At 39.4% G+C, this 14,250-nt stretch overlaps 1 protein-coding gene across 1 annotated transcript; it reads right to left on the minus strand.

Moving 5' to 3' along the window:
- Positions 1-11,990: 11,990 nt before the first annotated feature.
- LOC124245444 (heterogeneous nuclear ribonucleoprotein D-like) lies at positions 11,991-12,956 on the minus strand. The gene is made up of 2 exons (XM_046672854.1): positions 12,245-12,956; positions 11,991-12,208 (listed from the first exon to the last, which is right to left on the minus strand). Exons 1-2 carry the CDS (start codon positions 12,954-12,956, stop codon positions 11,991-11,993), a joined length of 930 nt encoding a protein of 309 aa, XP_046528810.1.
- Between the last annotated feature and the right edge of the window lie 1,294 nt (positions 12,957-14,250).

Below are 14,250 nucleotides of genomic sequence, written 5' to 3' on the forward strand. Positions count from 1 at the left end.
GAGGAAGACTGGCCCTGAGCTAACATCCATGCCCATTTTCCTCTACTTTATATGTGGGACGCCTGCCACAGCATGGCTTGCCAAGTGGTGCCATGTCCACACCTGGGATCCGAACTGGCAAACCCCGGGCCGCCGAAGCAGAACGTGCGCGTTTAACCACTGTGCCACCGGCCGGCCCCCATAGTATACATATTGGAAAGGCAATATGAAGCTTGAAAGTATGTTACTTAAAAGTTGACTCCTCATGCTCTGGCATGAAATACGGAATGTCAACCACTCATGTCATAGTGGTGGGGTGACGGGCACCTTTGCAGTTGATTAGGTTCTGGTTAATCCTAAATGACTTAAGGGTGGTCATATAATCATACAATTAAGGTTTCTGATATTTTCAACAAGCATTCGCTAGGCTCTCTGTTATATGGTTTGTCTATCCTCTTAACCTGAAGCATCTTCTATAAAAAAGTAAGTATCGGAGAAAGAAAGAATGTTTTTGCATATATATATATATATATATATATATATATATATATATGAGATGTGTTATATGTTATAATCAAGTAGACAGTATAATTAAGTAGATAGTCTGTTGGCTGCCAGGCTTTTTCTACATGTAAATGTCTCATGGATATCTTAAAGGGTTATGGACATTCAAGGATTTCTAAGCATTAGACTTACTGTGATTTTAATGTGATGCTGTTGGAGAATTTATATTCCATATAACACCACTAAAAGCCCCTTCCTCGTGTTCGGCCTTAGGGAAGGTAAAATCAAAGTTAGATTCCTTTAGATGACTCTGTGAATTAAATCGACTGTTCGATGATGCTCTTTGCAATATGACCCTGAATGTGCAGCCACTAGTTTCTTCTTGTCCAATCTGGGATGAATTCAGAACAGAATTCACCTAAGCACATGGAAAGACTTGGGCACTGTTGCTCTCTGTCACATTTACAAATTCAGTAACGTCAACAAAAGAAGTGTTTTTGTTTTTATTTTTTACATTTAATTAATTAAATTTGTGAATAGATTCACAGGGCCCAAAAATGAACAAGTATAAACAGGTACATGGCGAAGTACCTAGTTCCTACCCCACATTTCCCCTTTAACCACTGTTAATTTGTTTATTCTATATCTTTCCATGTCACTATGCATTGGCTCAATTTCTGCATTTCTATTCAATTCCATTGATAGATCTGTCCATTCCTGCAACAATATGACTGTGTTTTATTTTGGGGCTTTCTATTAAATTTTAATACCTAGTAGAGTTGATCCTCCTGCTTGCTCTTCTTTTTTCAAAATGTTATGATGATTATTTGCTTATCTTTTCATATGAACTCTGGAATCGGCTTGTCTCGTTAAAATTTGTTGGTATTTTAAATGGGTTTCATTATGATTTCCAAGTTTCTGGCTTAGGTTTCTGGGTGGATGTGGACTTGCAGCCAAACAAGGTATAGAGTATAAAAAAATAATCCAAATCGACGCTCTGCGTGTGTTGGGGAAGGGAAGAAGGAGAGCAATAAATACACCTCTTTTTTACTTTTATTTAGAAATAATTCCAAACATTGAGAAAAGTTGCAAAAATAGGATAAGAACACCTGAATCCTCTTTACCAAGATTCACATATTTACAAGTTGGCTCACTTGCTGCCCCCTTAGGCACACACACGATGTTTCTGAACCACTGGAAAGTAAGTTGCAAACATCATACCCTTTTACCCCTTCATCCCTAAATACTTCAGTCTGTATTTGCTAAGAATAAGGACATTCCTTTCCTAATCGTCCATCCTCATTCGGATTTTTTCAGTTTACCCAATCAATCACATAGTTTTTGTTGGGAACAGATCCTCAGCCTCTCTTTGTCTTTTAAGATATTCACAGCTTTGAAGAATGCAGGGCTTTAAAAGTAATAATGTTTTTCATTTTGAGTTCATCTCTTGTTTCCTGATGAGTAGATTTGGGTCACACAACCTGGGATGGAATACTACGTAAATGATGTGTCCTTCCCAGGGCATCACATCCATAGACACACGGTGTACATCTGTACCTTATTGGCGATGTTAATTTTATCATTTAGACAAGGCGTTGTTAATTTCTCAATGGTATAGTTGCTATTGTTTTTTTGCAAATAATAAGGCATATGTGGGAAGACATCGCAAGACTGTGAAAATGTCCTGCTCCTGCCTGATCAAACTGGCCCCTCCAGATTTGGTGTCCATGATGAGTTTTGCCTGTATTAGTCTTTACTGTGATGGCTGCAAATGATGATTTTTCTAACTGCAGCAATCCCTGTAACGTTCTCAGGGGTTATCCCGCTCTTCATCTATTTACTTAGATATTTTTTTATCTATTTATTATTACTATGATAATGGATACTTGTTTCTTCAGTGGTTTGTAATCTGGCAAGGACCTCATTTTGGACATATTGTTGGAGGTGCCTGTTGTGTGGCTGTTTTTTCTCTCCAAATAAGTTGTAATCTTCCCAACAGCAGGGGCTGTGCTTCTGTTTCTTTCGTATTAAATTTCTTTCTTCCTACACACTCACACACACACAGACACACAAATCCCTGTTCCAGAGCTCTGTTTACAGAAGTCACTTACTAAAGACTGAATAAATGCCCAAATGTCTTGACCATTGTCTTGGCAATGACATTTGTAGCTTCAAGCCATAGACATCATGTAGTTGCCCTCTGTGGATTATTGTAGTCACCACTAAATAAAATATTTGGAGTTAAATATGGATCTTCATGATAACTGTTTAAGATAGTTTTAATAGAGAATCGATATTTTTTTTTTGAGGAAGATTAGCCCTGAGCTAACATCTGCTGCCAATTCTCCTCTTTTTTTTTTTGCTGAGGAAAACTGGCCCTGAGCTAAGATCCGTGCCCATCTTCCTCTACTTTATATGTGGGATGTCTACCACAGCATGGCGTGCCAAGCGGTGCCATGTCTGTACAGGGGATCCGAACTGGCAAACCCCCGGCCGTCAAAGAGGAATGTGCGAACTTAACTGCTACGCCACCTGCCAGCCTGAGAATCAATATTTTTATTTGAAGTATACTTCAAAAGCTATCTTCATTAGAGACCCAAACTATAGCATGTAATTAATTGTGCACATTTCCCTAAAACCCCAAACATTAATCTTCGGTCATATTGTGTATGAAAAGTCACATAGCTAAGTTTGGTTTCAATTTCTGTTTTTTTTTTTTTTTTTTTTTTTTTTGAGGAAGATTAGCCCTGAGCTAACATCCACTGCCAATCCTCCTCTTTTTGCTGAGGAAGACTGGCCCTGAGCTAACATCTGTGCCCATCTTCCTCCACTTTTTTATATGTGGGAAGCCTGCCACAGCATGGCTTGCCAAGCAGTGCCATGTCCGCACCAGGGATCCGAACCAGTGAACCCCAGGCCACCTAAGCAGAACGTGCAAACTTAACTACTGTGCCACCTGGCCAGCCCCCGGTTTCCATTTCTTTTACTAGGCTGTAGTAATGCAAAGTAATGTACTAGCATTAGACCATGCTCCTTCTGTTGCAATATTGTTCTTTTAATGTAAAACTTGCTCCAATTCTCATTTCCCATCTGAATCTCCCTGGTTTGTTATTCCCATGATACTCTCTAAAGCAACAGAAACAGATAATACGCTTCCTGATAACCTCAAAGTCTATATAGGACATTGACTTCAGGGACAGCACGTTGTTGGTGGATTAAAAGTAAGTCTCCTTTTTTCAGTTAATTTTCAAGGATATGAGTTTTTCCTGTATTGTAGGAATTACTTGCACAGGCTCTTGAGACTTGAGAAGTCCTTTAGGAAAATTCGTGTTTGTGGATGTGTATATATAAACACATCTTTCTCTGCCCTGCCATATATCTGTTCACATAGGATACACACAAATATGGTTTTTCCCTCCATCTACTTCATTTGTTATTTCCAAGGTGACTCACAGGCAGAAGGAGTATTTCAGCTTCAATAAATTCCTTTTTTCTTATAGCATTTCCCCCTCTTCTATCCCAGCACATTTTGTTGGGGGAAGGTGTTCTCTAAAGACGTTAGCTGTTGGTAGTTGTTGCCTTCAGAGACTTCTGAGTCCCTGTTCAGGGATTTTAATTCACTCTGTCTCAAGCTTCTAAAACCAGCCTCTCCTGACATTTTTGTGTGTGTTCTATAGTTCACTGAAGAAACCTCATCTAATCCAATTTCTGCTGCAGCCTTCAGGTTTGGCTTTTAGACACACATACAGGCACACCTACGCACACAGCCACGCGCACAAATAGAGGTACTCTTTGAAAAGAAATCACTGGCAAAAAAAAAAAAAAAATTCTTAGCTTTGGGTCCAGCCTCACGTTAAAACAGATTGGTGTGGCCCGAGAGTCACCTCTTTATAACCAGATGAGGATACCAATCAGGAGTAGCATAAGCTGGTATAGTTGGTGATGCCATTAAACTAGAAGTTTTTAACATCACTATTTTAAGATATAGCCGGAAGTAAAGATAACTCAATCAAGGGCTAACATATCAGAATTAGGAATGTTTCCTAGATGAAATATCGGGAAATGAGGAGTTCAGTTTGCTGCCTGCCTCCAACTTTTCACAAACTTACTCTTCTATTTTTCATTTATATTTTGGGAATATTGGAAGATAATATTTGGCAAAGCTTAAAGATGAAGCTTCTTATCCCAAGATAAAAGGATTATTTTCTTTAAGCCTAATTTTGGCTTTGTGTCCCTTTTTTTTTTTTTGTACCAACACCACACAATTTTCTATAGTATATTTCCGGTCAGTGGAGCATTCAGGGCCAAACATCAAAAGTGTTGTATCATCTTTTTTCTTGGAACCTACTTCTTTTTCTTAAAAAATGGAGTGTCATGGCAGTTCCATGATTTGAAAATGTATTCTTTATATAGCTTTCCAAGTAGAGCCTTTTGTTTTCCAATTTATGTTTACTCTTGTTACCACTACTTTCTCACCTCATGTCCTAACCACTTTATGTTTAATCTGGATGTTTCTGAACTTTATTCTTATCTTTACTTGAATGCTTTTTTCTTAGAAGACCATGAAAGTGTTAGCCTGACCTACTTTGCACATGACGTTATGCGAAGAGAGGCGGCGTCATACGGTAAAAAGCGTACAGGCCCCAGGGAATTTCCAAGAGTTGCATTCACAGCCTGAGTCTACCACTGAGCAACTGTGGTTTTATACACAAATAACTGTGGCTTCCTTATTTATATGATATAAACAATTAGCAATTTCTTCAGATGGTCCTTGTGAGGGTAAACTGAGTAAGATAGCACGTGTAAACATCTGGGTCAGGTCTGGCAAATAAGCTGAACTTGAAATATAGTAGCTACTGTTATTTTTACTATTACTGTTGGTTTTTTTGAGTTTTAGATTGTGAGACCCAGGAGAACTAATCAGTCTGCTCTACTGCTTGATATAAGGAGTTGCAAAAAGATTTCAGTGTTGTCCCTGATTGTCTCTAAGGGCTAGGAAAATTACTCAAATCTTTCTTTCTCTGCTTGGCAGAAATAAATCATGTACCCAGGGAGTAATGATGGCTATTAGCTGATTAGTTTTCTCCGAAGACATTGACTTTACCGTAAAATATAAATACCACGTGGTGGTTGTTATTTATTTTTTCAAATGAAATCTTTATGAGGGTTTTAATGGACGAGTTAGAAGTCCCGTGTGTCCATGTGACTGTATAAATGGAATTACAAAAGCGAATTTCAGCAGAAACATTTGAGGACAGCTACCGTGTGTCTTTTCCTTTTAAGTGATACCGTCTTATGGTTTTATTTTTTAGGAGCGTTTTTAGCAGTTCTGTGACAACCCTTCCCCCAACCAAATCAGGGCATATCAAGGAACAGTGGGGGTTGTTAAAAATGGTATTCTGGAACATCATTCTGATTTCCCTTAGGGAACCATTTTGACATTTTATCAGACTGTGTCTTGTAGTCTACAGAGCTTTTACTTATATTTAAGACTTAAAATCCATAAAAATCAATTGTATTTTTTGTTGTATTTGCATTTATATAGATCCTTTAATATATTTTATATGATAGCTCTTTTACAGACCAATGAATTATATAGTTTTACAGCAAGGACTATAGCTAGCAAAATTGACAGCTATTATTTACAGAAGTCCCCCTTTTACACACTTCTGTCTGTCAGAAGGAATGTTGAAGATTATGGAAAAGTATAAATGGAGGGGAATTAATTAACGTCTATCAGTTACTGTCTTTCAATGTCAACAGTAATTGTGAAACATATTATACTGAATAAATGGATATTAAAGGATTTTTATCAGCTCGGGCAGCCAACTACCTTCGTCTCAAGCACCACCACGGCAGAGCTCATTTCCATAGCATGAACATGGGCTTTTGGCCAGGACGTATTTCCAGAGGTGGCAAACATTTATCCACAACTTGTCCTCAGATTCTTGGCTGTAGAAGGGATGCTTGAAAGCTGTGTATCACTAAAAAGGATTTTCGCAGTCATGAACGTAAATTAAAGAATCGTGTCTGCACTTCAGGGCTTAGTTCCACAGCAGACAATGGGAAGATGTCCCATGCATTTGTAAGAATACAGATTGTGGAATTAGCAAGTGAGAAATCTAATGGATTGGGGGGAAAGAAAAACAAAGCGAGACAATTTATAGAAAATTTAATTTATTCCATAAATTAGGAGTTCTTGTATTTTCTAAATTCAATTCCATTCAAAGTCCATCTTTTTAAAAAATATGGCATGCCTTACAATACTAATGTATCGTAGTGTATTAACTAGCAGGAACTCTGCTGGTCTCCACAGTGGGGGGTCTCCTCTGCTTCTTTGAAAAGAGATGTTTGATTTTCTTTCATATATCTTAAATTCAATAAAAATATGTTTCGGGGACTACTATAAAAATTTTTAACTGATGCTGTCTTATACAGTTGAGGGTGTTGGCAGTATATATGAAGTAAAAACTGACTGGTTAATGTGTGTATATTAACCCTTTCCAAATGGTCAGAAGACCCTAGAGCTGAATGAGCTCTTCATATAACGCTTATCACAGAATTCAGAATCTGAACCTTAAAAGGTTCCTGCCATAGACTGAATGTGTGCCCCCCAAACTCAACTGTTGAACCATGCTCCCCAGTGTGATGGAATTTGGAGAGGAGGCCTTTGGGAGGTGATTAGGTCGTGAGGGCAGAGCCCTCAGGAGTGGGATTGGTGCCCTTACAAAGGAGACCTCAGAGAGATCCCTGCCCTCTTCTGCCATGGGAGGACAGCAAAAAGAAAGCGGGCTATGAACCAGGAAGCCAATGCCAGACAGCGAATGCACTGGCAGCTTGATCTTGATCTTCCATTTTCTTATCTCTATGGTTCTCATATCTGGATCATCATTAGAGTCCACCTGAGGAGCTTTATAGAATAGATTCCTGGTCCGAAACCAGAGCTACTGAATCAAATTTTCCACGAGTAGTGGAGTACGCAAATTTTTTTTTCACTGCCTTCTAGGGGATTCTTATGATGAGCCAGGTTTGAGAACCATGGATTTAGATCAAAGCAGCCAAATTTGGTGGAGTTTTATCTCTAAGTATATTCAGAAATGAAGATTCCACTAGGTCCATAGATAATGTATATTTGCAATTATTTACACTGTCATGACATAATTTTAAAGGTCTTTTTTCTGCAAAACAAAACTATAGGCTCCAGCTTAACTTACCTTACAAGCTGCCATCCAGCCTTGCTCTCCTTTTTTTATCAGCTATTCAAAATGTTAAAGGGTTATATTTAATTATCCCTCAGGCACTTTTTCTCTATCATAACCCAGCCCCCTACAGGATCTTTTCTCCTAGGTCCTATTTTCTAACTCTTTACTGGCTTTTGCTCTTCTTCTCAGGAATCTAGTTTCTCCAGATATGGGGATGTAGATACCAATAGCATGTAAACTCAGAAATAGAAAGTTGACTAATCAGTAGTCTTACTAGACTATCTATTTCTAATGTCAGGAAATTAAACTTGGCTGTTTCAGTTTCGATCTGCCATTAGGGCATATAATTATTACCACATAAGCATTTCCATGGTCAATCCAGACCATATGAAAATATAAATGAAAATATGACCCAGCCATTATCTTTTTAAGAGTAACAAACCCTTTTGAACCTGGACTTTCACATCTTATTTTTTCTTAGATAGCATCTAAACACATGCATATACATAAACACATGTGTAGGGGAGGAAGTCATATCCTCTATCCTCTGGGTCCTTCTGGCTAGGCTATGAATTAAATTACCATGAGACAGAATCACAGGAGAATATCAAACAAAGCTTTATAACATGTATACATGAGAGAGACTCAGGAAAACTGGGTAACTCACCAGAATGGCAGAGGATCTCATCTTAAATACCATCTTTAGTTAAAGACAAAGGAGGATGTTGGGGGTAGTGGTTTGGGACTACAAGGGGGTGGAAGGCAATTTACATGGAGAGGGAAATGTAAATGGGCCAGCTGTAGACAACGTGACCTGACAGACCCGTTTTATATTACACTACAGTTATCTTATGATGTTAGCTCCTTCCTGAAACAGGCCCTTTTATTTTAAATTCTTTTAGGCAGTCGGGTGAGAGGTCAAAGTTTCTTTCAGAGTCTTTTGTTCTTAAAAATAAGCAAGCCAAAGAGACGCATTTTGCGGTGGCCAATTCTGATCCCCCACACATGTATAGCTGTCTCAGGGTTAATTGGACCACTGTGATCAAAAATAGCTGATTTGACACAACTCTGACAACATTGCTTAACCTAATTTCTAACAACTAAAATATGATCAAAATAAGATCTTTGGACTTAATCATGAGCTCCCCCACAAAGAAAACTAATGAATATAAGCTAATTGGCTGAACTTATCTAATATGCTGAAATCTGAACCAAACTCTACTGAATTTTTTTTATCCTAAATCAACAGATGAACCAGCTGGAACTGAAAAAAATAAACTTATATAGTTTCTAAAACTGAAATGTCAATACGGAGCAAAACTGAAATATCAAAACATCTGCTATACTGATTCGGAATTGGCTGAAACTTTATTTGGTTTAATTCCTTAGTTCAAACAGCCAAATGTGGATATAGCTATATTTTGTCTGACTCAATAGACAAGTTAATTCTCAGGGGGAGCAGGAACAGAAGCTCTTAATAAAAAATCACCAAGCTTCATCTAGTTAACTCTGGTAAACTAAAGCTGATTTCTCCTAAATATTTTCTGGTGGATGAATCTGCACGTTTGTCCTTTGTCCTGAGTACATGCAGATACACATCCTCATGATTTCTTTTCTTTTTTTTTTTTTTTAAAGATTGGCACCTGAGCTAACAACTGTTGCCAATCTTCCTTTTTTTCTGCTTTTTCTCCTCTAATACCCCCAGTACATAGTTGTATATTTTAGTTGTGGATCCTTCTAGTTGCGGCATGTGGGACGCTGCCTCAACGTGGCCTGATGAGCGGTGCCATGTCCGCGCCTGGGATCCGAACCAGCGAAACCCTGGGCTGCCAAGTGGAGCGCATGAACTTAACCACTCAGCTACAGGGCCGGCCCCGACATCCTCGTGATTTCTACTGCATTGACTGTTGCGTAGCACAATTTAGTTTTATGAATTTTCTTGTTAGTCTACCTGGGGATTCTTTTTCTTCATGGCAACGTAGCATACCTGTTTTCTAATAAGAAAACATTATGTGGAACAATATTTAAATTAACTCGCTTGAGTGATCCCCTGATATTTTCAAACTGAAGTTCCATATTATATAATTTCATCCCAAAGGGCAATAAGTGTCAAAATCTCCAGTGCAAGCCTATTTTGGAGTGTGTGTGTGTGTGTGTGTGTGTGTATAACAGCTGATTTCTGTACAGTCATTTTAACTTTTCAGGGCAGTTTCTCATCTATTATTCCATTTAAACTCCATATTTTTAAGAGTATTTACATATCATATATTTAAAATTTCTCCACCATCAAAGCAATACAACTTACTCAGATATTTAAATAACAAATATTTCCTACTAAAAATGAAAAGAAATACCTCATTTTTTTTTTTATGTTGCCTTCTCTTGTTTCTTTCCCTTATTCACAGTGGCATATATACTTACCAGTTTGGCTCCTGTGTCATCATTCAATATTTGATTTTAAGTTCCTACTGAGTGCAAGAGCCCCTGCTAGATGCTAAGGAGAGTACTAAAAAGACTGAAATATTTTTGGCCTCAGGATATTTGCATTCTAATAAGGAGAATAGATACATACTGTTCTAAGTAAAATTGACTTCCTCCTTATATTTTATATTTACTCCCACCAGAATCTTGGTTTTGTGTCTGTCTTTCCTTCTTGACCAGGAATTACCTGAAGGCAGAGATTGAGTCTCATTGATTTTCGAATCCTAGCATGGAGCTCAGTGTTGGGCATGTATTAGAAGTTTGCTGTTTCATGTCACTCCGTTTTAAATCCTTTAATTTCTCCTTATTGCGTTAAAGATAGAATTCAACCCTTCAGCATGTAATGTAGGCCCCTTTATGATTTAGGTTTGTGCTGTCCTATATGATACCCGCTAGCTACGTGTATTGAGCACTTGAAATGTATCTAGTCTGAACGGAGATGTGCTGTAAAATACACACTAGATTTCGATGACTTAGTATGAAGCAATGATGTAAAAGGTCTCATTAGTAATTATCTTGATTACATATTGCAATGGCATTTTTGTTATGTTAAATACTGTTTATTATTAAAATGGATTTCATGGGGCCGGCCTGGTGGCACAGCAGTTAAGTTCATGTGCTCTGCTTTGGCGGCCGGGGGTTCACCGATTTGGATCCTGGCCACGGACCTATGCACCACTTATCAAGCGATGCTGTGGCAGGCATCCCACATATAAAATAGAGAACGATGGGCACAAGATGTTAGCTCAGGGCCAATCTTCCTCAGCAAAAAAAAAAAAGAGAGAGAGAGAGAGAGAGAAAAAAGAGGAGGATTGGCAGCAGATGTTAGCTAAGGGCTAATCTTCCTTGGAAAAAAAGAAAGAAAAATGAATTTCATCTTTTTTTGCTTTTAAAAAATATGGTGACTAGAAAATTTAAAATTACATATGTGGCTTGTATTTATGACACATTATATTTTTGTTAACAGAGGTTCTCAAGCCCCCTGCCCACCTCCTTTCCCTTATTTTCCACATACAGTTTGTTTCCACATTTCGAAGGTTTCTTTGTTCTCTTCCAAAATTGCATGCTAAATTCCTGCTTCAATACTTTTGTGTATCTGATTGGCATGCTCTCTCTTCTTAGCACAGTCAGTTGGCAAAGGCCTATCCACTGAAGTCAACCTTGCACCACTCCCTCCCAAGTTCTGTTTTAGATGCCCTGCGTCTGTAATACCACATCATCCTTCCTCAGGCTTTATCTAGGACTTATCACACTGTATTATATTTCCTGGGTTATTTCTGCCTCTTTTAAGACTGGGACTGATTCTCTCTGATTCTCTTGCACTCAACATATTTTCTGGCTTAGACTAACTCAGTGTTTGTTGAATGAATGCCAGAAGGCCCTGCTGAATAGAAAATCTGAAGAGAAGCTTTGAAGTCTCTTTCTCTGACAAAGATAGCTCTAACCAAAACACACCACCCTAGGCCCCCCCCCCACAAAAAAAGTCCATAACTGACCCCAAATTCCCCCATTCCCCTCACCAAAAAAGACAAAAACACTAACCCCGAATAGAAGACCCTACAGAGTTTCATATAAAACTAGTAACCATTTATTTTTGAGAAAACATAAACTTCCATAAAGCAACAGTCTCAAATCCTTGTGTTATCTTGTCATCGCTCCAATGTCAAAAGGTCATGAAAAAAAACTGGCTCTTTTCAACAGCTGGAAACAGCCGAGGAAGAAATAGTGATAGCGTCTTACAAAACTCATCTGTCATTTCTTAGCAGTAACGTAACTTCCTTTGAGGACGCGGTCGTCCTGCGGTGGAGGATTCATCCTTCGTCTTCAGAACGGCTGATAGATCCCCTGGTAACCAGGACCAAAGGGAGCTGCCTCGTTTATTTGCACAGTGTAATTAGTGAATGTAGTCCCGAATGCGTAAGTCCCGTAGTTGTAACCAAGCAAATACTCTCCACCGTAGCTATTAAAAATTGGCTGGTTAGTATAGGCATGCTGGAAATTGCCGTAGATTTGATCAGAAAAATTAAACCCTTGGTTGCAGGCTAAGAAGGGAGCAGGAACCAGCACAGTAGAAGGGCTTTCGCCGCCTCCAAAGGCCCCGCCAACATTTTGGTTTGCTCCGCAAGCGCTTGGGTCTGCCCGGACGCCTCTTCCATCCCGGGAGCTGCTCAGCGTGGCAAACAGAGCATTTCTTCCTCCCAGCTGTTGCAGCCTCTTATATTCCTTTGGGAATGCGATTTTAACTTCACACCGCCTGGAGCCAATTCGATGGTACCTGGTTTCTAACAGCTTCCTCACTGCCTTTTCATCAGCATACGTGATAAAACAGAAAGCTCGTCTTTCATTTGTTCTGGAATTCACTGGAAGCTTGATATCCTGAATCACTCCGAACGTCCCAAAGTACTGTCTGATTTTTTCTTCAGACAGACGAGGGTTCAGCCCTCCCACAAAAACCTTTTTGGGAGGGAATCTCGATACTACGGCTTTAGCCCTTCTCAGCTGGATCGTCTTGCCATCCAGTTTGTGCTCTTTGACTTGGAGCACCTTTTCAACAGTGGCACTATCTTTGAAAAGCACAAAACCAAACCCCCTGGATAGGCCAGTGCCTGGGTGGATTTTAATAATGAAATCTACGACCTCGCCAAACTGGCTGAGGTAGTCAAGAAGGCCTTGCTTACTGACATTCCCGGAGAGGCCCCCGATGAACATTTTACTGCCATCCTGCTGATTCCTGGTGGCCTCGATTCGGAACCCCTCCAGGTATTGGTCCATTTGGTTGAGTTTGCTCATAGCAAAGCTGATGACGTCCACTGAAGAAAGACGGGCGGCTGGCTGGCGACGCGGCGACGATGTCGAAAGTGTGGCTTGAGGCTCAACTGACAGAGAGGGGCAATATGGGAATTGGCGGGGGGAGATGACGAAACAGAAACGTGGTGACGTGGCGCCACGGGATTGGGCTGAAGTTTGAAATGGGCAGTAAAGACTTCCTGGTTTTACCATGGCAGTTATTTGCCCCCTAGAGGTTGACTTGCTTCTGAGCGTGTTGTCTTCTGCCCTTAAGGCAATAGCCCTCAAAAGGAAAGTGCCGCGAGCAACAGCAACTCCTAGTCTTGTTCTCTTCAAGTCTCCTTCAAGTTTTGTTCAACTCATTTGTTCTCTCAAGGTGGAGCCTGCTGTCTAAAAGGCCAATTGTTTGTTGCATCCTTTAGGTCGTTTTCATATTCCGTTGAAGTATTTGGGGGCAGGGATGGGAAAGGAGGTGAGGAGGGTAGGGACAGCACAATGCCTGTGGGTTTGTATATTATGCTGAAGGGGTCTCAACATTTTTTTTTAAATAGCAGCTTTGTTGAGATATAATTTACACACCATACAGTTCACCCTTCTAACATTTTTAGTGTATTTGCAGAGTTGTGGAATCATTGCCACCATCTAACTTTAAAAAACCTTTGCCTCCCTAAAAGAAATTCTGTACCCTGTTGATGAGTCCCTCCTCAGTGCTCCCAGATCATATAATCTCTGGCCTTTTGTGTCTGGCTTCTTTCACTTAGCCCAGTGTTTTCAAGGATCGTCCATGTTGTGGCATGTTTCAGTGTTTCATTCTGTTTTATGGTTGAATGATATTCCATTGTATGGATATACCACACTGTGTTTATCAATTTCTCTAAAATAACATTTGAAAGTATTGATGTTGTTGCATTATTCCATATCTGTGCCATCGTTAAAATAAAGTATAAGGGATTTTTCTGGCAGTCGTTTGCATTTCTCATTTCTCCTGTGGTCAATCAGTGCAGATAGGATTCATCACAATTGTCCAGACTATTGAGATGGTATTTAATATTAGCTTAATCTCTCCTTGCATCTGAGGACCAAAGCTCAAACTTGGAATGCTTACTTTGGCTACTTCCATCCTTGGTCATTATCTATCCCCTATAATCAAGAAATTTGTGTTTGTCTCCCTCCTTCAAATATTAGCTTTTTTGAGGGAAGGGTTTTTAAATTCCTCCACAGCACCTCCCCACAGGCTCTGCACGTAATTGTACTCAATGAATTTCTGCAATTACTCATTTTAAAACAACAGTCCTAC

Source organism: Equus quagga, chromosome 10, assembly GCF_021613505.1.
Source record: "Equus quagga isolate Etosha38 chromosome 10, UCLA_HA_Equagga_1.0, whole genome shotgun sequence".
NCBI classification, from domain to species: Eukaryota; Metazoa; Chordata; class Mammalia; order Perissodactyla; family Equidae; genus Equus; species Equus quagga.